This window comes from Molossus molossus, unplaced genomic scaffold (genome assembly GCF_014108415.1).
Source record: "Molossus molossus isolate mMolMol1 unplaced genomic scaffold, mMolMol1.p scaffold_m16_p_1, whole genome shotgun sequence".
Taxonomy (NCBI): domain Eukaryota; kingdom Metazoa; phylum Chordata; class Mammalia; order Chiroptera; family Molossidae; genus Molossus; species Molossus molossus.
This window is the reverse complement of record NW_023425344.1, coordinates 199,244,233-199,271,236: the sequence shown is the minus strand read 5'-3', so window position 1 is coordinate 199,271,236 and position 27,004 is coordinate 199,244,233. Positions and strand designations below refer to the sequence as shown.

The window sequence follows — 27,004 nt, the reverse complement described above, 5'->3', positions numbered from 1 at the left end:
GGAGGCACAATTTAGCAAATGCTGGATTAATAATAAAGTCTGTGAATATTTCTCCCCATTTTTACACTCAATCTTAGTCAAAAGGCTGAGAAGTGATTATTTCCCCCATTTTTGCATTATTTTCTTTCCTTTGTAAGGTCACAATGGCAATTGGATAATTTTGGGATACTGAGCATGAGAAAAAATTTTTAATATTGATTCATAATTTCAATGTGTTAGTTGCTTGACCTCTTCAATTTTTCTTTTATAGCTTATCCGACTAGATAGCCTTAGTGCCTACTGGAACGTAAGCTGCTGCATGTCTTACCAGGGATCAAGGGAGCAGATCTTGGTAATTTCTATCTTTATCTGGAAGAGCTCACTACATTCACTATATTTGTTTAACATAAGAGATCCTTAATGAGGATAGGATATCAGTGTTTTGTTGAAGTTGTGTATAATTAAATCAGAAGTGTGAAACAGTTTTTGGTATCCACTCTGTCTTTTAAAAAGCACTTTTGTCTTTGAAGATCTTTGTGAAATCATTCATTAGTTAGCGAGATGAGAGCCTATACTATTGAATCAAAACTGTGATTTTTTTACATTATCGTTGTGATAGCATCGGGTTACATGGTGGTGTTTCATATAAGAATGATTACTTGAAGAGTATTGTAAAGAAAGATGATACTTTTCAGATCTAAAGAATATATTTTTAGCGTGTGGCTCAGTTGATTGGGCATTGTCCTGTGCACTGAAATGTTGCTGGTTCCATTCCCAGTTAGGGCACATGCCTGTGTTGTGGGCTCAATTCCTAGTAGAGGCCACGTATGAGGCAGCTGACCAATGTTGGACTCTCATGTCGATGTTTCTCTCTCTCTCTAAAAAAAAAATCAACCAAAAAAATCTAAAATGTTTTAGGCATTTGTGATAATTATTTCCTGAACAGTGAAGGATTAATTTAAAACTTCAGTGTACTAAGCCAGTGTTAGTCACGTTTACTTACTTAGAGGAGAAAAGAAAAACAATTGAATTTTGGAACTGAGTTAATTCTAAGATTTTATCATATTATTTCTCAAATGCTATAACACAAATAATTTGCCTTTGTCTAGAAATTGTTTGAGTTCCCAGTTCATGCGTGTGTTTGTGTGTGTGTGTGTGTGTGTATAATTTTTTTTTTAAGTCATAATGTTATACTATTTCCAGATATTTAGAATTTAAAAAAAGTTTATGTTTTATTCTAAAGAAATATATCTGTAAATAATATTTCATGCTTTTTAAAATGGATTACTAATGAGGAACACAGTGTTATAATGTTTCTAGATATTTAGAGTTTTTTTTTTATCCTCACCGGAGGACACCTCTTTTACATTTTTGTCTTCAGTTAGAGCAGGAGGGAGAGAGGGAGGAAGAGAGAAAGAGAAACTTCGATGTGAGAGACACATCGAGTGGCTGCCACCCGCAAGACCCAACCAGGGCCAGGGACAAACTGCAACCGAGGTACATGCCCTTAGCGGGAACCAACCCTGGGACTCTCTGGTCCGTGGGCCAACGCTCTAACCGCTAAGCCAAACCAGCCAGGGCTAGATATTTAGAGTTTTAAAAAATTATCTACGTCTGTATTTTACTCTAAAGAAATATACCTATAAATATTCAGGTTTTTTTTTTTTTTTTTTTTTTTTTTTTATGGATTACTAATTACAAAGAGGGAAATAAAGATTCTAATTTAAGAGCAAGTTTTTTTGTGTGTGTGTGTCTGGATATGTGTATATTTTATTTTTAATTTTTATATAATTCAAATTTTTTATTTAGGATCATCTGAAAAGTGAAATTCGTACAAGTAATGATATACTTCCAAACCATCAATATAGTAAGTAATGGTAAAGTTTATTTCATGTTATAGGAGACCTGGCATTAAATATTTTATTTTAATATTCTTTTTCTGATAAAATTACCTTGACAAAGAGAAAATATCAATTTTATACCTTAATTTTATGACATGGCATATTTGGATTATAACTAATTATTTAGGAGTAGATTATAACACATACCCTGCTGGAGAATAAGAGAGAGAAGGACGATATGGCGGTAGTTTACTCCTAGCAGCTAACCTCCCTTGACCTCCATATTTCCTTCTTACCTTGTTATTTTCTTTGTTTTAGGAATTAGGTTTTCTTTGCTTTGCTTTGCTTAATAACTAACTCTCTGAGATCTTGGTATTCAGGTCACCCCCCCATTCAGGTCACCCCCTAGCATGTCACTATTGCAGTGTTAAGACAAATCAACCACGTTAAGAGATTTTTTTGTGAGTTTTCTTTGCAGCCTCACCTTTATTTATTTTTAAATAGATCTCTAACAAATCTGTCTGCTTATTTATTTATTTTATCTGTTTTCTCCATTACTGTTTCATTCAAAAGAAGCTATTGGTTTGTTTATATTTAGTATACCCCTTTATGTTCATCCTCAAATTTTATTCCCATATCACTCTGGTTCACTGTTGTTTTCTTCATATTTTTTTTCTGACTGCTATTATAGGAGAGTTGGCACTTTCTCTTTATGTTCATTGGCCTCTCTATTAACGATGAGAAAGTTTTCACATGCTTCTAGTTTGTGAAAGCATTTTTACTTGTGAAAGAACTAGTTCAGAAAATTCTAAAACTTCATTCTTAGGCATCTTTCATTTATAAATACCCTCTAAATTAGGTGAAATTTTATACTATCATGCAAACTATAAATACTATGTAAGGTATCGCAATTTATATAATTTTAATACTATTCCTAATTAAAATGTATCACTCTACTTTGCTCTATTATCTTCCCTAATAAATCTTTTCTTACTACTTCTCAACTTCAAGAATATTTCTTTAGTTTATTCAAAGAATATATTCAGTGAAACACTTTGAAAATTATAAAGTAGTAAGCAATGTTTTTTTCTGGGTAATATAATTTTATTCATGGTTCTGTTCCTAAATTCTGCCAGTGATTAAATAAGACAGAAATTAATCAAATGTGGTTTCCTACTGCCCAGCTCTGCTTAGTTGGTTGAACATTGTCCTGTGCATTGAAAGGTTGCCAGTTCGATTGCTAGTCAGGGCACACACCTGGGTTGCAGGTTTGATCCCTGGTCAGGGCACGTATGGAAGCCCACTGATTGATGTTTCTCTCTCTCTCCCTCCGCCACCCCCTTCCTCTCTCTAAGCATGTCCTCGGGTGAGGATCAAAAAACTTTTTTTTGTTTCCTACCTTGTATATTAGTATTTTAAATGAATAATAAAATTATTAAGGAAGAGAAGCCTAATTTTACACAGAGTATGAATTACCAAGAGTAGATCATATTTTATAAATTTTTTACTTAGAAGCATAGAACCCCAATTTTCTCTTTGGGGATTCCCTTTAACGACTGAACTTGACAGTTGATATTAGGCAGATAAATAGATGCTTAAATATTTTTTGGTAGTTTTTTATGTATTTTTGATCATTTTTCTTTACTTTTAGAGTACCAGTGTTCTTATATTTAATTTACAGTTGTTCATATGTAAAAGCATATAAAGGTATCTTACTTCTTCTCTTGTGTTCTCAGTTTTCCAGCCAATATCAGCCTCTGCAAAACTCTACATGAATCCATATGCAGAAACAGAGCTGAAAACACCCAAACTTGATTGGAACGTAGAAGTACAAAATATTGCTGTTGAACTGACCAAACCTCAGGTGTGATTCCGTTGAATATTTCTAACTTTGATGAGCCTCGAATCTCGATTGCTCTTGTCCTTTGTGATGATTCCTTCTCCAATGTTCTGATGGTTCTTTTGGTTTGTTATGTTGATTTTTGACTCCCAAAAATAGATGTACTATACATATTTTTTAGAAAGAAAGTATATATCAAATTTAAGAAATAGTTTTATTTTAACTGATATTTTCTTTATTGGTGGAGAATCTTACCAGATTATAGTGAATGACATTATTTTCATTTAATTTCCAGTTGTTGATGGAGATTTTAGTGTGTCTTTTCTTCCTCAGGTTTTTTTGTTTTTTAATCTTCACCTGAGGACATTTTTGCATTTATTTTCAGATAGAGTGGGAGGGAAAGAGGGAGGAAGAGAGAGAGAGAAACATCCACAGATACATCGAGTAGTTCCCACCCACACGACCCCACCTGGGGCCAAGGACAAACTGCAACAGAGGTACATGCCCTTAGCGGGAACCAAACCCGGGACTCGCTGGTCCATGGGTGGATGCTCTAACCGCTGAGCCAAACTGGCCAGGGCTCTTCCTCAGGTTTTAATAGTGGGCACGCTTATATCCAATATTGTGTACTAATTTTTTTATTTTTAAAAAATACGTTTTTATTGTTTTTTTTTAGAGGGAGAGGAAGGGAGAGATAAAAACATTCATGTGAGAGAGATACATTGATCAACTGCTCGCCCTTTTCTGGGGATTGAACCCGCAACCCAGGCATGTGCCCTGGCTGGGAATTGAACTGGGATCTCTCTGTCCATGGGACAGTGCTCAATCCACTGAGCCACACCAAATAAGCTGTTTACTTATTTTTTAGAACAGCTGTATTGGCAGCTTTTTAAAACTTTGTTTATCAAGATTGGTTATATGCCCAGGGAGTTTGGATAATAGACCTGGAGAATTGGAAGCGAAAGGAGGACAGAGATTTAACTGACTGAGCTTTTAGCCCAGTGTAGTCTGATAAAAACACAATGCAAGTTATATGTAATTTTAAATTTTCTAGTAGCTACGTTAGCAAAGTAAAAAGAAAAGACAAAATTAATTAGAATTATTGACATTTTATTTAACCTATCTAGACATTACCATTTTAACATGTATTCAATATCAAAAAATTTGTTAAGATATTTTACATTTCTTTTTTACTGAAGTCTTGGAAATCTGAGGTATATTTTACACTTAGAATACATATAAGTTCAGACTATCCCCATTTTAAGTGCTGAATAGCCATATGGTAACCCTTAGGTAGAAATGCATTATGAAAAATAAAGAGGCAGAAGCTAGACTTGCCCCTTTTTTAAAATTTTACCTCCAGTCATGTTAAATGTATATATGTTTTACTCTCTTTGAGCTATTTACCAGATACACAGATTTGTTGTATTGGTGGTTGGATGGGCGATTAAGTAGCTTTATCTTACTTTAGTGTTATCCATGTGTGCAGTCTAATCAATGTAACTTTGTTTTTGTCTTAATAGTACTTAAGTATGATTGACCTTTTGGAGTCAGTGGATTACATGGTTAGAAATGCTCCTTACAGGAAATATAAACCTTATTTACCACTTCATACCAATGGTCGACAATGGTAAATTGGAATTTTTTTGTTTTTATTTTTAATAAGGAATATATAATCATATAGTTAAAGACAGTCAGAGTTAAGACACCTTTAAAGCCATATAATGAAGCCACTGTTTTCTTTTATATAGACCTGAGGGGGGTATCTTTTATGTCCTTGTTACTTTTTTTCATAAACATGTTCTATTGTACTTCTGCTCCCAGATTATTTCCAAATTCTTGATTTTGTATTCAAGACTTTCGGCATTTTCTGGTCTTAATGCCTTTTAGTCATCCACATAGACCCAATGTTATAACCACAATGGATGCTATTAATTTTGCACAACATGTCATTTTGTGTCTTTATGATTTTGCTTTGATAAATCCTTTTTCTGGAGTAGTTTGTTCATTTCATAATCTATTTAAGTCAGAGATTGTACTGGGGAATTGAAATCTTATTGCTGAGCTTTTATAGGAAAAGTTAACAGAGTAGGTCTAAAAGTCAAAGCTATTTTCCTGCTTTTTCTTAAACTTTTATATTTATATGTACACTAAAATTTTTTGATTTTTCAGGTGGAAATATGCAATTGATTCTATTCTTGAAGTTCATATAAGAAGGTATACACAGATGTGGTCATGGAGCAACATTAAAAAGCACAGGCAGTTGCTCAAGAGTTATAAAAGTGCCTACAAAAACAAGCTAACCCAGTCTAAAGTCCCAGAAGAAATACAAAAACAAATTCAGGTATATCTTGCATATGTTGGTGAAACTATTATTTGTTCAATCATCCTTTAATGTTAATTCTTTTAAATTTAATTTGAATTACAGTACCATTTTAGAAGAAATAGAGCTGATCTCTTTTTTAGAGAATTTTATGGGAGAATGCATAGTAATTTTTCCCAATTTTGTTCTTCTTTAAAAAATCTTTCCTACCCATCCTAGTGCTAGATAAAATGAGGTTACTGTAAACTATTTGGAGAAATGTTTGGTATTTGTGATAATGTTAAGAGAATCAATATTAGAGTTGTTTATTGTTAGCTAGATATTTATTATTAGATTTGTTAGTGGCTTTTTAAAAAGTTCAAAGTGTTACTTATAAAAAAGAACTCTTATTCTCAAGATAGGAAGAGTCTTATATACTCACTTTTGAAATATAGAAAAACACCATACTGAATATATAATTCACTTAATATTATTTGATCTTGATTATATAACTTTCTACCACAAATTCATAATGTAAAGAATTGAATTCCTGTTATTATGAAGCCTATGACAATCACCAGTATTATATATTAGAAAAAGTATCAAATTTCTTAACATTTCAGATCCCGTGTTCTCATATGTAAAGTGGAAACAGTACCTGTTTTACAGAGTTGTGAGATAGATGTGCATGAGATAACACATAGAGCCCCTGACACACAGGTCACTAGTACATGTTAGAGTCTTCTTACATATGGTTTTGTTTTTGTTTTATCCTCACCTGAGGATATGTTTTTTAAAAATTATATTTTATTTTTATTGTTGACATTACAGATGTCCCCCATTTTTCCCCCCTTTGCCCTCTCCACCTCCCCTTCCCCGCTGACATCTGTCAGTCTCTGGTCTCTGGTTCTATTTTGTTTGGAATACTACTTGGCTATAAAAAGGAAGTAACTCTTTATCTTTTACAACAGTATGGATCGACCTGGAGATTACTATGCTAAGCAAAATAAGCCTGTCAGAGAAAGACAATTACCATATGATCTCACTTACATGAGGAATCTAATGAACCTGAGGATATGTTTTTATTGGTTTTAGAGAGAGAGGAAGGTGGTGGAGAGAGAGAGAGAAAAAAAGATCTATGTGAGAGAGAAATATTGATTGGTTGCCTCCCAGATGTGCCCTGACTGGAGATGGAATCTAAATCCTAGATATGTGCCCTGACCAGGAATTGAACCTGAACCTTTTTAGTGTATGGGACAATGCTCCAACCAACTGAGCCACCTGGCCAGGACTCTTCTTACATACTTTTATGTAAATTCCCCAGATCAGTTTATACTTTAGATTACTTGTGATTTGCAGGATTTTGTGTTTTATAATGGTTCCTTTAGTACAATGGTTGTAAAATAATGTAGAATACAGGGAATTAGAAATAAGAACCATAGAATAATACCTAAAACAAGTTTCTGTTCCAGATATTCTTTTAAAAATTTTTTTGGTATTTTTTTCCATTTATTATTATTATTTTTTTCTTTTTAAAGAGAGTAGAAGGGAGGGAGGGGCAGGGGAGAGAGAGAGAGAGAGAGAGAGAGAGAGAAATGGTTGTCTCCTGCATGCCCCCCCACCTGGGGCCGTGATCGAACCTGCAACCCAGGTACGTGCCCTTGACTGGGAATTGAACCCACCACCCTTTGGTGTCTGGGCCGATGCTTTAATCTCTGAGCCACACTGGCCAGAGCACTTCTAGATACTCTTGTTTTTGTTTGCATATATGGCTATCTGTGTATTGTAATGGTCTCATTAAAATTCTTTTTTTTAAATTTTTATTTTTTTACTTTTTAAATCTTTATTGTTGAATGTAAAATGTATTACAGATGTTCCACATTTTTCCCCCACTGACCTGCTCCTCCTCACTCCTGCCCCCCTCCCGCCTTTTTCCACACTATTGTCTGTGTCCATTGGTTATACATATAAGTTCTTTGGTTTATTTCTTCCTACCCCCCAACCCCTTTCCCTTTGAGGTTTGTCAGTCTAGCAATGAATTTGTACTTCTTAATCTCTTTACCTTTTTCGCCCATTCCCCCAACCCCCCTCCCATCTGGCAACCAACAAAATGTTCTCTGTATCTATGAGAATTTCTGTTCTACCTGTTCATTTTGTTTGTAGATTCCATTGTTGATAGATATATATTCATTGCCATTTTGTTTGTTCATATATTTTATCGTTTTCTTCAAAAAGACCCTTCATCATTTCATATAATAATGGTTTGGTGGTGATGAACTCTTTTAACTTTTTCTTGTCTGGGGAAAGTCTTTATATGGCCATTGATTCTAAATGACAGCTTTGCAGGATAGAGTAATCTTGGTTGTAGGTTCTTGCTTTTCATCACTCTGACTATTTCTTGCCACTCCCTTCTGGCCTGCAAAGTTTCTTTTGAGAAATCTGCTGACAGCCTTATGGGAACTCCCTGGTAGGTAACTAGCTGCCTTTCTCTTGCTGCTTTTAAGATTCTTTCTTTGTCTTGAACCTTTTGCATTTTGATGATGATGTGTCTTGGTGTGGGCCTCTTGGGGTTCATCTTATTTGGGACTCTCTGTGCTTCCTGGACTTGTATGTCTGTTTCCTTCATCAAGTTAGGAAAGTTTTTGCCATTATTGTTTCAAACAGGTTTTCGATTTCTTGTTCTCTCTCTTCTCTTTCTGGCACCCCCAAGATGCGAATGTTGGCACGCTTGAAGTTGTCCCAGAGGCTCCTTACACTCTCCTCATTTTTTTGGATTCTTTTTTCTTTTTGCTGTTCTGATTGGGCGTTTTTTGCTTCCTTATATTCCAAATCGATGGTTTGCTTCTTGGATTTACGTACTCTGCTGTTGAATCTGTGTAAATTATTCATTATTTCAGTTAATGCCTCCTTCAATTCTGACTGTGCATCCATAATTTCTGACTGGTTCTTTTTTATGCTCTTGAGGCCCTCATTAAGTTCATTGAACATCCTTATAAGCAGTATTTTGAACTCAGCATCTGTTAGGTTGCTTATCTCCATTTCGCTTAGTTCTTTTCTTGGGGTTTTGTTCTGTTCTTTCATTTGGGACCTGCTTCTTTGTCTCTTCATTTTGGCTGCCTCTCTGTGTTTGTTTCTGTGTATTAACGAGAGGTATATGCTGCTCGTTTGAAAGAATTTAGGAAAAACCTGAAGCAGGATCCAAGACAGGCCAATCCTAGGGTTAAGCAAGTGGCAACAGCTTGGGTGGGCCTGAAAGTTGGGTGGGGCGGGGCCTTAGGGAGTCACCAGGGCGGGGCTACCAGTGTGAGCCAGGTTGCTGGAGTCCCAGATATGGCGTCTGTCTGCCGCCCCAGGGAAGGGCTCACCAAAGGAATAAAGGCCTCTGACAGCACGTTTGTCCCGGAGAAAGTTCCCTCTCCATCCCTCACTTCAGTGCCAAACAGCTCAGTTCTTCCCTGTATGTCTCTGGCGCCCCTCGAACTGCCTCCCCTCCAAGCTAGAGGAAGAGAGTCCGATAAGTTCGTGCGCGGGCCCTTTAAGGAGCTGCCTGGGGCTCCAGCCGCGTCAGCTTCCCTGAGCCTCAGTTCCTGCTGGTTTTTCCAGCCAGAAGTTATGGGGACTTCTCTTTCTGGCACTGGAACCCTGCCCGGGGCACCTGGTGTGGGACAGGGACCCCTCAATCTTTAGGAAGGACCTTCCCAGCCGAGGTATCCTCCTGATTTTTATCCGCCACACGTGGGTGTGGAAGCAGCCCGGCCTGCCACCTCACCTCCGCCCCTCCTACCCGTCTGGATGTGGCTGCTGCTTTAATTCCGTAGTTGTAGGACTTCCATTCAGCTTGATTTCAGGTGGTTTTGAATGATGGTTGTTCTGTAGTTTAGTTGTAACTTTGATGTGGTTGTGGGAGGACGCGATACTGCATTTACCTACGCTGCCATCTTGACTGGAAGTCCTAAAATTCTTATTTTCATATTTAATGAGGATTTACTTTCATGGAAACTTATTTCTTATATTGCAAAAGTTAAAAATGTAAAAGCCAAGTACATGTTCAAATTTGTACTTAAACTTCTATTAGATCACAAATATTGTTTGTTCATGGAGTCTTAAACCTAAATATCATAGAAGAAAAAAAATCTAATGATCATTTTTCTTCTCTTTATTTTATAGGATTTGGAGAAAACTCTAGATGTTTTTAACATAATTTTGGCAAGACAACAAGCACAAGTTGAGGTAATTATTTTTATTAGCTGATTTAATGTTTTAAACGTGTTACTGCTACTCTTTTAAACCTAGGATCAAGAAATCTAAGTTTCATGGGATGTTGAGATTTGCTCAATTGAGCATAAAGGCTGAATTTTCACAGCTTAATTTTGTCTTGGGAAAAAATTGAAATATTGGGGGAAAAAAGGTGAAAGGGGAAATTCACCTTTAATTAAAGGGAAATTTAAAAAATTTTATAACAGAAATTTTGAACACACCCTTAAAAGAAAATAAATAAAAGTCATCCATTATTCTAGCAACACAGAATGCTGTTAACATTTTAACATACACACTGTTAGATTTTTCTCCCATGCATGTATACCTACCTAATTATTCTTCTTATCCCTCATTTTTTTCACTTTATCTTTGCTTTGTTTTCTTTTCCACAGTTCCTTCCTCTTGTCCTTCACTGATCTTTTTTCTTCCCTCTCTCCTTCCTTCTTTCTCTCTCTTCCTTGCTTTCTTTTCTTTTTTTCCAAAATTGGAATTAGTCTTTTTATAATGTTTCATAATTGCTGATTTATTCCACTTGGCACCTTGTCTGCATTGTTCCATGTTATTTCTATTATTCTGTAACATTACTTTTTTGGTATTTAAAAAATGAATTACAAGTGCAATATAACTCATTATAGAAAATTTAGAAAATATAGATCCGCAAAAAAGAAAATAGAAACACCCATTATGTCACATAGCAAAGATAACTATTGTTAATACACTTCTGTCTATTTAGTCTTTTTTACATTGCTGGAACTCCATATATATGCTTATGTTTTTAAATGGGATTGAAGCATATGCACTTGTTCCTTCATTTACTCAGCAAATACTCATTGAGTGCTTATTGTATGGGCAAAGTGATTTTCTATTTTTTAATCTAATGGCACACATAGACTAATTACTAAAATTCTGTGGCATACCAAAAAATATATTTTTTATAAATCTGGCAATTTTGATTTATTTACACTGGACAGCTATTTTTGTGTTTGCTGTTGTCATTATTTTTTTATTTGATAGTCTAAGGATAAAGAAGTCAGTGTCCCTGACTAAACAGTCTGATACTGCATGTTTTAGAAAGTCTTTCAGTACCGCAGTTGAAAATTGCTGTACTAGCATTATGGCTGAGTGGACTTGTGCCCAGCTGGTGTGGCTCTGTGGTGCAATGTAGATCCATGCACCAAGAGGTCTCCAGTTTGATTTCCGGTCAGGGCACATGCCCAGGTTGTGGGCCAAATCCCCAATGGGGGGCATGCTGGAGGCGGCCATTTGATGTTCTCTCTCATCGATGTTTCTATCTCTTTCTCCCTTTCTCTAAAATCAATAAAGAAAAAAAAAAAACACATTTGGGAGTCAGATGGTCTGAATTCTAATCCCAGCCTTTTCAACTAATACTTGTGTAACCTTGGGTTGTCTATTTAACCTCTCTGTGTCTCAGTTTCCTCATTTGTAAAATAGGATTAGTTAATTGTACCTACATTGTAGAGTTATTGTGAGGAGTGCATGATAATTGATGTAAACCACTTAGACTATTATGTTTCTGGCATTCAGTAATTACTAAAGAAGTGACTCTTTTTCTTTATTATCATCATTATTATTTGCATTAGAATACAGAAGTGAACAAAACAGACAAAAACCCTTACATTACAATAGGAATAATAATAAAATAAAAATGAAAATAAAGTAGAAAGTAACAGAGAGAGTGCTGAGGCTGGTGATTATAATGGGGTTGCAGTTTTAAATAAGATGGTCAGGGAAAGCCTCACTGAGAAAGGATGAAGACCTGAAGAAGGTGAGGGAGCCAACCAGAAATAAACCTGAGGGAAAGCATACCAATCAGAAAGAATATAGCAAGTTGAAAGGTTTTGTGGGGAGGAGCATATCTGGCACATTGAGGGAACTCATGATGTAGAGTGGTAAGAGAGGAGAGGTGGTGGTTGATGCAGTCAGTGAAGTAAGGTAGTGGAGGAGTGGGGGGGCGTGATTGTTGGAGTTGGGGTGGATGCTAGATTCTGTAGGGTCTTAAAAGCAATGGTGTGGATTTTTTTTTTTTTTTTTTTCTGAATTAGGGAGCCATTTTATGAATAGAATATATAATCTTACTTAGCTTTTAAAACTTCCTCTGGTTGTTATTTTGAAAACAGACTATAAGAAGGAGGGCAAAACTGAAAACAGAGAAAAATTGGTTAGGTTGCTTTTGAAATATTTGAGAGATAATGGTAGTGTGGCCGAGAATGGTTGCAGTGGAGTGATGCCTGAGAGTCAAGTTCTGGGTAGGTTTTGAAGGTAGACCCAGTATTTCCCAACTGATTAGATATGGATTGTAAGAGAGAGAAATCCGGGATGACTAAGGATTTGTCTTGGAGCAGTTGGGAAGATGGAGTTGCCATGAAATGAGATGGGGAAGATTAGCTGGAACAAGCTTGGGCGAGATGGGAGAAGATAAGGAGTTCAGATTTGTACCTATGAAGTTTTAGTTGGTTTTTAGACATTAATGTGGATATATGGAATAGACAATTAGATGCATGAACATGGAGCTTAGAAGAGAAGTCTGTGTTGGAGATAACGATTTATCAGGGGTCAGCACACAGGTGGCATTTAAAGCTATGGCAATGTATGAGATCACCTAAGAAGTTAAGAGTAGCTGCTCTAACGACCTGCAGCATTCTTTTGTTGATGGATCAGAGAGATGGGAAACAGCAAAGGTCGCCATAGAGGAGTTGCCAGAAATGTAGGTGGGAAGCTCTATAACATAATGTACTCGCCCTGGCCAGTTTTGCTCAGTGGTTAGAGCATCAGCCTATGGACCAAAGAGTCTTGGGTTTGATTCCGGCCAAGGGCACGTACCTCGGTTGCAGTTTGTCCCTGTCCCCAGTTGGGGTCGTGCGGGTGGTGGTCAATCCATGTGTCTCTCTTACATCAATGTTTGTCTGTCTCTCTCTTCCTCCTTCTGTCCCTCCTGCTCTATCTGGAGATAAATGTAAAAATATATCCTCGGTGAGGATAAAAAACAACAAAAAAAAACACCATAATATCCTCAAAACCAAATGAAGAAAGAATTTCAAGGAAGAGGGAGTGATCAACTGTGACAGGTACATTTGATTGGTCAACTGACCTGAGGACTGAGAATTGACCATTAGGTTCCCCATAAATGAGATATTTCAGCTATCATTTAAAAAAAAATTTTTTTTTTTCTTTATTGATTTTAGAGAGAGAGGAAAGGAAGGAGAGGGAGAGAGAGACAGATACATCCATGAGAGAGAACATCGACTGGCCGTTTCCTGCATGCCCCACACTGGGGACTTGGGGCCCACAACCTGGGCATGTGCCCTGACTGGGAATTGAACCAGCGACCTCCTGATGTATAGGTCGACGCTCAACCACTGATCTACACTGGCTGGACTCAGCTGTTATTTCTTAAAATGATTTTATAAACATACAAATGAATACATATGTATGTATAGATACATATATATGTGCATACATACACATATATAACCTTTTGATATTATACCACAAGACTGAAGGCTTATTCATTTCTTTCTTTTTTTTTTAAACTAATATTTTTTTCTTTTTGTTCTTCAGATTGGAAAATTTCTATTGCTCTGTCTTCAGGTCTACTCTTTACTCTATCATTTCCATTTTATTATTGAACCCATACTAGGAGTCTTTTTTTCTACTTGAGATAGTGTGTTTTTCATGTCTAAAATTCCTAATGAGTTCCTATAAAGTTTTCATTTCTCAGCTAAAAATTTTTATCATTTTTGTAACTTTGAGTGTATTTTCCATTATCTCATAAACATAGGTTACATTGTCTCTGATAATGTCAACATCTAGGTTATCTGATTATTGGCATCTTGAGAATTGGTCCTATTTTCTTGGGTTTTTGTTTGTTTTGTTTTGGTTTCACACGTCAAGTAATTTTGGATTGCATCATGGACACTGTAAATACTATATTGTGTAGTCTGGGTCCTGTTACCCTGTTGAAATTGTTGATACTTTTGTCTTAGTACATGACCTAGTTAGGTTCTGATCTTAAGTTGTGTTTTGCCTTCTGTGGATAGTGGTTCAAATCTCAATTCATTTGTTTTAGTCTTTTGTATGTTGGTTTGGATCTATTTTGCACATGAACAGTATAGGAGTTCGAGACTTGTACAGATGATTCATATCTCAGTTCAGCTCTCTGAACCTTTGCTACTTTTATTGAGGTCAGTTTCATACATATGAAGCTTCATATAGACTGAAATGTGTGCAGATTTATATCCAGATATCTCATTCTTTGGCTATTCCCCTTCAAGGATTCTCCTCTGTACACTGGACTCCATTTGCTCATTCTGTGGCCAGACTTTTGAATGTGGAAGCATTATTCTTTCAGTCCTAGTGGCTCTTTAACTTAAAAATTTGGAAATATATTGCTCAGAAATATGCTGTTCTAGTAGATCCTTAACTTAAAAATCTGGGAGACATACTGCTTGGAAAAATTGCACTTGAACTCTTGACTATATTCCTAACAAAATGCTTTAGTAGGTGTGGAAAGTAAATTAAGTTAATAGACTACATTAACCATATGTCGAACATCTTTTCAGAAGGAACTTTTTCTTGATGGTTTTTAACCTGATATAATGTTTAAGAAAGTAACCATTGTTCTTTTGGCTACACCTGAAAATGAAGAGGACATTTACTCTTTAATTAAATTTTTTTATTTTTATTTCTTAGGTGATTCGGTCTGGGGAAAAATTAAGGAAAAAGTTGACTGACACAGGCGAAAAACGTGGAGGCTGGTTTAGTGGGTTTTGGGGTAAGAAGGAATCTAAGAAAAAAGATGAAGAATCTTTGATTCCTGAAAGTAAGTTCCAAGTCAAGTAATTTATTGTACACCAATAAGACAAACTATATAAATTATATTTTAGCCAATTAGTTGAATTTTATTTCATAATACTTTTGAGGTAAAAGTAGCTTAGTGTAGTTAAACATATAAGTAAATACATCAGGCTGGCATATTTCTATTTATCAGATTAAAACAAAACTTTGTTTTTTTGAGAAAATTTATTCTTGTGAAATTTAAAAGTTGAAATTCAGAAATCACCACATTTAGCATTCCTAAATGCTATTTACATGGATATTTAATCAGAAGTTTCACTTAATTTTTAAAATACTTTAGGGAATTTGAAAATCCTTATAGGAGACCTGAATTATCTTAATGGTGTCTCTTTGCTTTTTCTTGATCGAAAAAGCCAAAGACATGATTGCTTTTAAACTAGTCAAAGTAGTATATTAGAGGAAATTACCTGGCTGCTTTTTCTTTAGCATTTGTTTCTGTTGATTGTATGGCACTTGTTAGTTTGGTTTATTTTTTATTGTATCTATAAAACTGAAGCAATTGATTTCTTAAAATATTGTCTTTTCTTTGTAGCTATTGATGACCTTATGACTCCAGAGGAAAAAGATAAGTTATTCACGGCTATTGGTTATAGTGAGAGCACCCACAACCTAATTTTACCCAAGCAGGTAATTACTTAGGTGGACTAAGAATATTTTGTTTCATTTTACTGTATTATCAAATTAATTTTTGTGAGTGGTATAAGATAGGGGTACAGTTTAATATCTAGTTTTTCTAGAACCATTTATTAAAGATACCATATTTTCTCCATGAGTATTCTTGGCTCTCTTGTCAAGTATTATTTTACTGAATATGCATGTGCTTATTCCTGGGTTTTTTATTCTGTTTCATTGGTTTATGTGTTTGTTTTTGTGCCAGGACTATACTGTTTTGATTACTATAGCTAGAAATAAGGAAGTGTGATGACACTAGCTTTGTTCTTCCTTCTTAAGATTATTTTGGCACTTTTGGGGTCTTTTGTGGTTCCATACAAATTTTAGGATTTTTTTTTTAGTTTCTTAAAAAAAATACCATTGTAAACTTGATAGGGATTACATTGAATTTATAAATTACTTTGGGTAGTATTGACATTTTAACAATACTAATTTTTTCAACCCATAGCTTTTCATTTATTTGTCATCTTCAATTTTTTTTCATGAATATTTTATAATTTTCAGTGGTTAAATTTATTCCTAAGTATTTTATTATTTTTGATGCTATTCTATTGTAAATGGATTTTTTTCTTCATTTTTTATGTATAGAAACACATTGATTTTTGTATATTGGTTTTGAATCTTATAACTTGACTGAATTTGTTCTTTAGTCCTAACATTTTTTTGGTGGAGTCCGATATTTTCTATATAGAAGATCATATCATCTGTAAGCAGAATCATTTTTACCCTTTTTTTTAAATTTTATTTGGATGTCTTATTGTTCTGGTTAGAACTTCCAATGCTGTATTGAATAAAAGTGGTGAGAGTGGGCACACTTGTCTTGTTTCTGATCTTAGAGGCAAAGCTTTCAACCTATGGTGCTAACTTGGGCTTGTCAGATATGGCAATTATTATGTTGTGTTATAGTTCTTCTGTAGTCAATTTATTAAGAGAGATTTTATCATGAGTGGATGTTATATTTTGTCAAATACTTTTTCTGCATCTATTGAGATGATCATTTGATTTTTATCTTTCATTCTATTTATGTGATGTGTCACATTTATTGATTTGCATACATTGAACCATCCTTGCATCCTAGAGATAAATCCCTCTTGATTATGGTGTATGACCTTTTTAATGTGCTTGTGAATTTGGTTTGCTTAGTATTTTGCTAAGAATTTTTGCATCTATATTCATCTGTGATGTTGGCCTGTAGTTTTTGTTTTTGCTAGTGTCCTTTTCTGGCTTTGGTATCAGGGTAATGCTGGCCTTGTAATATGAGTTTGGGAGTTTCCCTCCAATTCAAATTTTTGGAAGAGTATGAGAAGTATTAGAATAAATTCTTCTTTAAATGTATGGTTCAGTGAATGCATCTGGTTGTGGGCTTTCCTTTGATAGGAGGTTTTTTGTCACTCATTGGATCTCTTTACTCATTATTAGTCTGTTCAAATTTTCTATTTCTTCATGATTCAGTCTTGGTAGATTATGTTTCTAAGATTTATCCATTCTTTCTAGGTTGTCCAATTTGTTGGTGAAGAGTTGTTCATAGTAGTCTCTTAGGTATCAGTTTTAATGTCTCTTCTTTCATTTTTAAATTGTATTTATATGTGTTTTCTCTCTTTTTCTTGGTTTAGCTGAAGGTTTGTCAGTTGTGTTTATCTTTTCAAAGAACCGACTCTTGGTTTTGTTAATTGTTTTCTGTTGTTTTCCTATTCTCTATTTCATTTATTTCTGCTCTACTCTTTATTAATTATTTCCTTTTTTCTTCTAGCTTTGGGCTAAGATTGTTTTTCTTTTTCTAGTTTCTTGAGGTGTAGAGTTAGATTGTTTGTTTGAGATCTTTTTTTTCTCTTGATGGTAGGTGTTTATTCCTGTAAACCTCCTTGTTAGAACTGCTTTTGCTGCATTTCATAAGTTTTTGGTGTGTTATGTTTTTATTTTTGTTTGTCTCATGATATTATTTTTCTTTTTTTGGTTTCTTTGATCTATTGATTGGGAATGTGCTGTTTAATTTCCATGTATTGGTGAATTTTGTAGCTTTCCTCCTATTATTAATTTCTAGTTTCATTCCATTGTGGTTGGAAAAGATAATGTAATTTGTATCTTCTTGAATGTTTTTAGACTTGTTTCATGGTCTAATGTGTGATATATTCTAGAAAATATTCTGTGTAAGCTTGAAGAGAATGTTTATTCTGCTGCTGTTGGATGGAATGTTCTGTGTATGTCTGTCAGGTTCCTTTGGCCTATAGTATCTATGTCCAAATTTACTGTTTCCTTATTGATTCTTTGGATGCTCTGTTGTTGCGAATGGGCTATTGAAATTTTCAACTAATATTGTATTCCTGTTTATTTCTCCTTTTATTTATTTTATTTTTATTTTTAAAATTTTTACTTAATTAATTGGGGTGACATTTTAAAATAAAATTATATAGGTTTCAGGTGTACAGTGCTATAATACATAATCTATGAATTTTATTGTGTGTTCACCACCTACAGTGAAATCTCCTTCTGTCACCATTTATTCCCCTTGACCCTCTTCTACCTCCCCCACCCACTTTTACTCTGGTAATCACCATACTGTTGTCTGTGTCTATGAATTTTTGTTTTTTTGCTTAATTTCCTCACCTTTTACACCCAGCGCCACATAACCCCTCCCCTCTGATAGCTGTCAATCTGTTCTCTGTATCTATGAGTCTGTTTCTATTTTGTTTACTAGCTTACTTTTTTCTTTAAATTTCATATATAAGTGAAATCATATAGTATTTGTCTTTCTCTGATTGGCTTATTTCACTTAGCATAATACTCTCCAGGTCCATCCATATTGTCACAAAAGATAAGATTTCCTTCTTTTTCATGGCTGAGTGGTATTGTTTTGTAAATATACCATAGCTTTTTTATCCACTCATCTACTGATTTTGGCTGCTTCCAAATCTTGGCTATTATAAATAATTCTGCAGTGAACATAGGGATGCATATGTTCTTTCAAATCAATGTTTCGTTTTCCCCTCAAAGTATTCCCAGAAGTGGAATTGCTGGGTCATAAGGCAATTCCATTTTTAATTTTTTGAGGAAACTCCATACTGCTTTCCACAGTGGGTGCACCATTCTGCATTCCCACCAACAGTGCACAAAGGGGTCACTTTTTTCCTACACCCTTGCCAGCACTTACTGATTTATTGATGATAGCCATTCTGACAGGTATGAGGTAATATCTCATTGTAGTTTTAATTTGCATTTCTCTGATGATTGGTGACGTTGAGCATCTTTTTATATGTCTATTGGCCTCTTTGGAGAAGTGTCTATTCAGATTCTTTGCCCGTTTCTCTTTTTTTTGTTAATTCTCATCCGAGGATATTTTACCATTGATTTAGAGAGAGAGAGAGAGAGAGGGAGAGAGAGAGAGAGAGAGAGAGAGAGAGAGAGAGAATGAGAATGTGTATGTGTTGGGAGAGGGGAAAAACAGAGATAGAAACATTGATATGAGAGTGACACATCAATTGATTTCCTCCTGCAAGTGCCCCCACTGGGGCTGGGGGTAGAACCTGAAACCCAGGTACCTGCCCTTGACTGGGAACTGAACCTGTGACCTTTTGGTGTGTGGGCTGATGCTCTGTCCATTGAGTTACACCAGCCAGGGCACATACCTAGGTACTCATTTTAAAATTGGATAGTTTGGTTTTTTTGGTGTTGAGTTGTATAAGTTCTTTATAAATTTTGGGTATTAATCCCTTATCAGATGTATCATTGGCATATATGTTCTCCTATTCAGTGGGTTGTCTTTTCATTTTGTTTTTGGTTTCCTTTGCTGTGCAAAAACTTTTTAGTTGGCTATATTCCCAATGTTTATTTTTTCTCTTGTTTCCCTTGCCCGAGGAGATACATCAGAAAAAATATTGCTATGAGAAATGTCCGAGATTTTACTGCCTATGTTTTCTAGATCTTTTTATGGTTTTGAGTCTAACATTTAAGTCTTTAATCCATTTTGAGTTTGTTCTTATGTATGGTTTAGTTCTGTTAGTATATATGTAGGTGATGTATGGGTGCATAAGTATTTACAACCGTTACATCTTCTTGATGGGTAGACCCCTTTATCATTATATAATGACTTTATCTCTTTGACCATTTTTAAGTTAAAGTCTATTTTTTTCCGATACAAGTATAGCTACCTCTGTTTTTTTGTTGTTGTCACTGTTTGTTTGAAATATATTTTTCATCTGTTCACTCTTAGTCTTATGTGTGACCTTAAAGCTAAAATGAGTGTATTATAAGTGGCATATTGTTGAATTTTATATTTTTAAACCATTCTACCATTCGGTGTTTTGACTGGAGAATTTTTTCATTTACATTTAAAGTAATTATTGGTAGGTAAGGATTACTGTTGCCATTTGTTAACTGTTTTCTGACTATTTTGTAGATACTTTGTTATTTGCTTCTTCTCTTGCTGTCTTTCTGTGTGGTTTGATGAGAATCATCTCCCTGGTTCTTTGTTCTACCTGTAGTCTTGACATCAATTTTTGGGTCCGAATTTTTTTTTCAGTGTCTTATTAATTCTCCAAAGCCATCAAGCAATAGTTTGTTATATTTTGTTCAGTTTTTGAGCCCAAGGATTGATCTGAATTAGTTTGCTTTAGTGAAGGCTCCTGAATTAAATCTTTATGCCACAAAATATTTTATCCAGTTTCATTTTTATTACCTTTAAGAGAAATTAGTTTTGGATTTTGTAAGTGTCCTATTTGAGCAAGCAATTTGTATTGAATTTCTCTCTCTCTCTCTCTCTCTATATATATATATACACAGTGAGTATATATATATATATATATACACACAGTGAGCATATGGATACAGAAATTTACCATGTTTTAAAGATCACTGTAATTTGACACATTTAAATAAGTAAATTATTAAGTAAAGCATTAGCTACTTAAAGTTTAACAATTTTCATTCATTTCTTTGTTTAGTATGTTGCTCATATAATGACACTGAAATTAGTAAGTACCTCTATTACACTAAGAGAAAACAAAAATATTCCAGAAATACTAAAAATTCAGATAATTGGCCTGGGCACCCAAGTATCTCAGCGACCAGGAGCACAAGCACTTAAGTAAGTTTTAAAAACTTATTTCAATTTTTATTTTTTGTATGACTTTAGGACCCCCAAATGTAGTGCTATTTAACATTAGAAACTGATTAATAGTTGCCCTTCTCTAATTGCATTTCGTGTGTGTGTGTCAGGATAGTCATTTTATATTTAAGTTTGTTTTGTTATGGAGTTACGTATGAGGAGCTCATCATTTGTTCTCCTTTTTTCTTTATAAATATGTAATGGATACTATTTAATTTATAGATTTGATACTGCGAAGGCTACAGGAACAATAAGTTTCTGTTTTTAACAACTTTATGCTGTAGTTGATAAGACAGGACATTAAAAAAATTAAGATCTGTTTAGCATATTAGAAAGCTCATAAGTGAGAAAGTATTATAAAATTAAATACCCCGTTGTTAATGCTATACAAGTTCAGTTGTGGAAGAGAAAAGTTTGGGCTAGGAGAATTAGGGCTTAAGTCTGATGAATGGAAAGGACGAGGAGACACAGGGGAGGAAGGAGAGTGTTCAGGGTGGCATGAAATAGGGATATGGTTCCATGAGTGTTAAGTATAGCTTGTATTTATGCCACAATGATAGCAGCTTCTACAGTGTTCTGGAGTTGGCTAAAGTTGGTTTCTTATGTGAGTGACAAGAATAAAAACCAAATCAAGAAAGAAATGAAAACCCGCCTCAGGCTGTGAGGGTTATTGAATGCTAGGCTAAAAAAGTTTGGACTTTAGCTCTGAGTAATGGGCTTGGTCATGGCTGTCAGTGGAATTTTAAAGGAAAATTTGTGTTTTAAACCATTGTATTACATATAATTGTGTTTATATTACTTCTTTTTTCTTCATTGGATTGTAGGGTGGAAGCAAAATTGGAACACTGGTATATAACAGGTTTGAGACAACAGGATACTGTACCGTCACTTGTGGCTTCAATTGGTGATACTGCATCATCCTTGCTTAAAATTGAATTTGAAACCAATCCAGAGAATAGCACTGCTGACCAGACTCTGGCTGTTCAGTCTCAGCCTGTGGAGGTCATCTATGATGCTGTAAGTGTAAAGAGAAAGTGAATCTTTAGTAAATGTATCTTATGCATCTAACATATGGTTTTCTTATTTTTTTCTCTTTCATATTTAACATTTATTTACTTAGCAGCCAAGTTTACTAGCATTTTTCTTCTTATTTTAAAAGCAGTGCATGTTTATCAATTTTTATTTTTTTTATGTCCTACAGATTTTTTCTACAGTGTATTTATCTATGCTTATGTTAAATTAAAAAAAAATCTAATCTACTATTTAAAAAGTCTGTGTTCAACCTGGCTGGCTTGGCTTAGTGGTTAGAATGTTGGCTCACAGGCTGAAGGGTCAAGGGTTCGATTCCGGTCAAGGGCATGTACTTCAGTTGCGGTTTGGTCCCCAGCCCTGGTCGGGATCCTATGGGAGGCGGCCAGTCAATGTGTCTCTCTTGTGTCGATGTTCTCTCTCTCTCCCCTTCCCACTCTGTCTGAAGATAAATGGAAAAATATTCTTGGGTGAGGATTTAAAAAAAATAAAGTTTGTGTTCATTGTACCAACTGTTCCCAATTGTTACATACTGACTCATTGCTCTAGTTTATTTTTGCTTATTCTTCTTTTTCCCTCAATGTTTGGAACCAACTCAGAGAGCTTTAGAAGTAATTGAATGAATTTAATATATTGTTCACATGAGGAAAAAAAAAAGATATTTAGATGTTATTGAAAGTACTGGCTCAAGATCTGTATCAATAGCTTCATCTTTTATTTAGATTTTCTTAGCTCAAGATAGCCAACAGGATGGGCATGGTTCACTACTTATCACATCACTTCAGATTTGTTCCACCCTGTTGTTGAGATCCCTGGGTCATTTTTACTTTATAGTTTAGGGGTGGATTCACATTGTGGGTACATTCACATTGTTGTGTATTCAGTCTCCAGAACTCATTCTATCTTGCAAAATGTCTGATTTTTTACATTCAAGTTTTAGATGTAAGGGCTCACCAGCTTCCTTATTTCCTCTCTAAACTTCAGAGTGTAGGGGAATTCAATTTCAATGTAAAGCAGTGGAGCTTTACCTTCTGGCTAACTGGAGGCTAAAACTAGAGACACCATTGCACATATTTAAGGTTACTTTAATGATACGCACACATTTGCTACCTCTTTAGTAAGCTTGCTGGGGCTAGTCCCTTTTTTAGGTTCTCTTTCACTCTAGAGGGAGATGCAGTAGGGCAGGATATCTTTGGAAGTACCTCCTCAGTTCAAAGTCCAGTTGTTTAGAATTAAGCCAAAACTTCAAAATTTATAATGTAGAAAGTACTGTGTATAATTTCTTTATATTTTAAATTGTTTTACAGAAAACCATTAATGCAGTGGTTGAATTCTTTCAATCAAATAAGGGGTTAGATCTTGAGCAAATAACATCAGCTACATTGATGAAGCTGGAAGAAATTAAAGAGAAAACAGCTACAGGTAAAGAATTTGCCTGTCTGCATAAGCATCAATTAATCACTCAAAATATTGTGTATTTTAATGTAAATGATGTTGTATTGAAAATAGTATAGGTTGCTTTTTTTCTTTGTCTTAAATTTAGGCTTTATTATACAGTGGAATAGCATTGTGTGTACATGGCTTACCCAAAGTCAAATACACCAGCTACACTAGGTGAGAAAGAGAATAACACGGGGCACAGATGATTCTGTGTTCCATTACCTTTAAGAACCTGTACCTCACTGTGAGCTTGAGGTGGAAGACATCCCTCTCGCTCAGTTCTTAAGAAAACTGTGTGATACAGAAGATAATACTTTTGTACAACACTGCCTCTGAACTGAATCTAGCTACTTTATCTGTTTACTTAACTAAAGAAATAATGAATCATTTTCTCTCTGGATAGAGTACTAGCTATGTTGGGTTTGCTGTACTGCGCGAAGATTTGATTGATTGTTTCCCATCGACCATACAGTTTAGTTTCAGTTTACCTGCTGAAATGAAAATCCTTCATAGTACTTTTCAACTGATATTCCTATTGTTTTTTTTTTTAATCCTCACCCGAGGACATTTTTTTGTTTTTTGTTCAGGTAGAGCGGGAGGGAGAGAGAGGAACAGAGAGAGAGAGAGAAACATCGATGTGAAAGGGACACATCGAGTGGCTGCCACCCGCACGACCGACCAGGGCCGGGGACAAACTGCAACCGAGGTACGCGTCCTTACCGGGAACCGAACCCGGGTCTCTCAGGACCGCAGGCCGACGCTCTAACCGCTGAGCCAAACCGGCCAGGGCTGATATTCCTATTGTTAATAATATGATTGTACATTGCAACTTGACCCTCTGATCTTTCATTCTTTTTCTTTTTTTTTTAGGGCTTACACATATTATTGAAACTCGCAAAGTCCTTGATTTAAAGATAAATCTGAAGCCTTCATATCTAATAGTTCCAAAGACAGGCTTCTACCATAAAAAGTCAGATCTTCTCATTTTAGATTTTGGTACATTTCAGGTAGGTACCTATGCATTTCTGTCTACCCATTTTTGTTAGCTTGGTACCTAGTTATGTGATAGTTTGCTTTTTTCCCCTCAAAATGTACTTAAAACTAGACTTATTTCTTCTTCTTATTTTGTCAAGTCTAGCTTAGATTGACTATTTTATAAACATTTTTATGGCTATTTAAAAGAAAAACCTAAAATTTTTTTATAATGGTAGATGATTTGACTTTGAGGACTGGATTTACTACTGTCTTTTTCTAATTGGAGAGAAGCACTAGTAGTTTTCAAGCACTCCTAGGTTTCCAGAGTTTAATTGCACAGTGTTATTTGTTAATTTTTATATTTTGACAATAGGAAATTATACACAAATGAATATATGTTGGATAGAGTAAGAGAACTTAAGGTTTTGTTAGGGTATTGAAACTTATAGACATTTAAGCCTCTGAGAAAATGTGAAGATTTAAAAATATATAGCCCTGAATTAAACCTTGCTTCTTTGGAAGATAGAAAATGAAGTAGAGATTGGAGCTGAATTCTAACAGGCTAGTTATTCTAGGTATGTAGTGGGGAGAAGAAGGAATAAAATCTGCTATTACATTGTGAAGAATAACTGGTGATAGCTCCTGAGACCAGGAGGAGTTTCATGTGTAGACAGATTATTTGAGATAGATGACTGTGTACCTGACTAGCTAGTTAGGGCAGATGTGCTGAGTAGTGTACATGTTTTACTCAAACACAATAGAGATGTATGCTGAAATGCTACATTTCTAATAACATATTTGGTAATAATTATCAGAGAACTAAGCAAAATGTGAATTTATTAAGGGCAATGTTTTCATTTTAGTTAAGTTTTAAGAAAACACAACTGAAGTATGTTGATTTATGTACTTTTCTATTAAAAAAATTAAAGTATTTTTTTCTGCATTTTAGCTTAACAGTAAAGGTCAAGGGCTGCAGAAGACTAGTAGTTCATCTCTGGAGGAAATAATGGATAAGGCATATGACAAGTTTGATGTTGAAATAAAAAGTGTACAACTACTCTTTGCAAGAGCAGGTAATAGGTTGCTCAGTTTTTAGGATCTTAAAATTATATTGAGTAACTGGTAAATATATGTGTACGTGTGCATGTATATCAACTCTGGTGACATTTTGAACACATATCCTGTTGATTTTTTTTTTATCCTCACCCAAGGACGTTTTTTTTTGTATTTATCTTTTAGTGGGCGGGAGAGAGGGGGGAAGAGAGAGAGAGAAACATTGATGTGAGAGAGACACATCGACTGGCTGCCACCCACATGACCCCAACCAGGGCCAGGGACAAACTGCCCTTAGCGGGAACCGAACCCTGGAGACTCTGGTCTGCGGGCAGACGCTCTGACCCTTTAGCCAAACCAGCCAGGGCCTATTGCTTTCTTAAGAAAACCAAACAGAAGCCCATCAGTGCAAATTCTATCACAGTTACAAATAGAGATTAAAAATTTGGCTATTTATTTTAGGGTACAGTACTTAGAACCGTTTAAATCTAAGTATTAGTCCTTGCCTTTTTTTTTTTTTTTTTTTTTTGGCAATATGACCGTGAACCTGTCCAAAACAAAAAATTGCTGTTGGCTCCATTCCTCTGCTATAGTAGTTGTCTCAATGTTGTTTTCCCTTGCTGCCTTTATTTTAAAATATTTTACTGTATTAGCCTAGTCTTTATTTTAGTGATGTTATATTACATCTTTTACTTTTTATATATCTGAGAAGTGTGGAGATAGTCTTAAAACCTAAAAGTAATTATTTTCCAAAAGCTTTGGTGTTTCTGCTGCTTAAGTAAAGATTGCTGGTTCTCTATACTTCTTTGGTTTCTAGAAGCAATTAGTATTTGCCAAATATTCTTGAGTATATCACTTTGTAGTATTGAAGGAAAGGACACTTTTTGTATGGAGAACGTATACTCCTAGTGTGAGTAATGAGATTTATTAAAATGTAGACATATCATGCTCTACTTAGTTTTTATATATTAGGATTCTACTAATTCCTTAAAGAGAACTATCTACTCAGACCATTAAAATTGCCTTTCTGTTGTATGTACTTAATAATGATAGTTTGAATTATAAATAATAAAAGGCATTCAGTCATTGCCATCAGTAGAATTCTGTTGTAAGTCATTGGAAAGTCTGTTTTTGGTACCTTCCTATTTTAAGAAAAGTGATTATTACACTTTTTTTTTTGGTTGTGCATACCTTCTTGGTAAAACTTATTTTTGTTTTAGAGTTGTGTGCTAAACTAGTATAATAGCACTTAGGAATTGCAGAAGCCTCTTTTTCTGTTATTTATTTTTTCTTTTTACTGCAACAACCAGCCTGATCTCTAATTTTGTAATCAGGGCAGTAAATTGCTGAGCTTTTCCTATTTGCTTTAAAATGAAAGATGTCCTGGCCTGTGTAGCTCAGGGGTTAGGATGTTGATCTGCACACCAAAGGGTTGTGAATTTGATTCTAGGTCAAGGGCATGGGTTGCAGGTTCGATTCCCAGCCCTGGTCAGGCACGTGCAGGAGGCAACTAATCGATGTCTCTCTCTCACATCGATGTTTCTCTCTCTCTCCTCTCCTCCTTTCTTCCCTTCCACTCTCTAAAAATCAATGGAAAAACATCCTCAGGTGAGGATTAACAACAAGAAACATATAAAGTC

At 35.0% G+C, this 27,004-nt stretch overlaps 1 protein-coding gene across 7 annotated transcripts in view; it reads left to right on the top strand.

The window, feature by feature from the left end:
- The window catches only part of VPS13C (vacuolar protein sorting 13 homolog C), a 190,114-nt gene that overhangs the window by 40,965 nt on the left and 122,145 nt on the right, over window positions 1-27,004 (top strand). For 6 of the 7 annotated variants that reach the window (XR_004956421.1, XR_004956420.1, XM_036240190.1 and 3 more), the window contains exons 9-21: window positions 251-331; window positions 1,789-1,846; window positions 3,557-3,684; window positions 5,184-5,290; window positions 5,833-6,004; window positions 10,130-10,192; window positions 14,930-15,059; window positions 15,627-15,721; window positions 20,704-20,846; window positions 21,692-21,884; window positions 23,204-23,318; window positions 24,207-24,343; window positions 25,261-25,384. Coding sequence is in view for 5 of the 7 variants with exons in the window: in XM_036240190.1 (XP_036096083.1) it covers window positions 251-331; window positions 1,789-1,846; window positions 3,557-3,684; window positions 5,184-5,290; window positions 5,833-6,004; window positions 10,130-10,192; window positions 14,930-15,059; window positions 15,627-15,721; window positions 20,704-20,846; window positions 21,692-21,884; window positions 23,204-23,318; window positions 24,207-24,343; window positions 25,261-25,384 (1,546 nt within the window). In the remaining 2 variants the exon portion in view is untranslated. Of the gene's footprint in view, window positions 1-250; window positions 332-1,788; window positions 1,847-3,556; window positions 3,685-5,183; window positions 5,291-5,832; window positions 6,005-10,129; window positions 10,193-14,929; window positions 15,060-15,626; window positions 15,722-20,703; window positions 20,847-21,691; window positions 21,885-23,203; window positions 23,319-24,206; window positions 24,344-25,260; window positions 25,385-27,004 lie in introns of those variants that run through there. The other variant, XM_036240227.1, reaches the window with a different exon arrangement.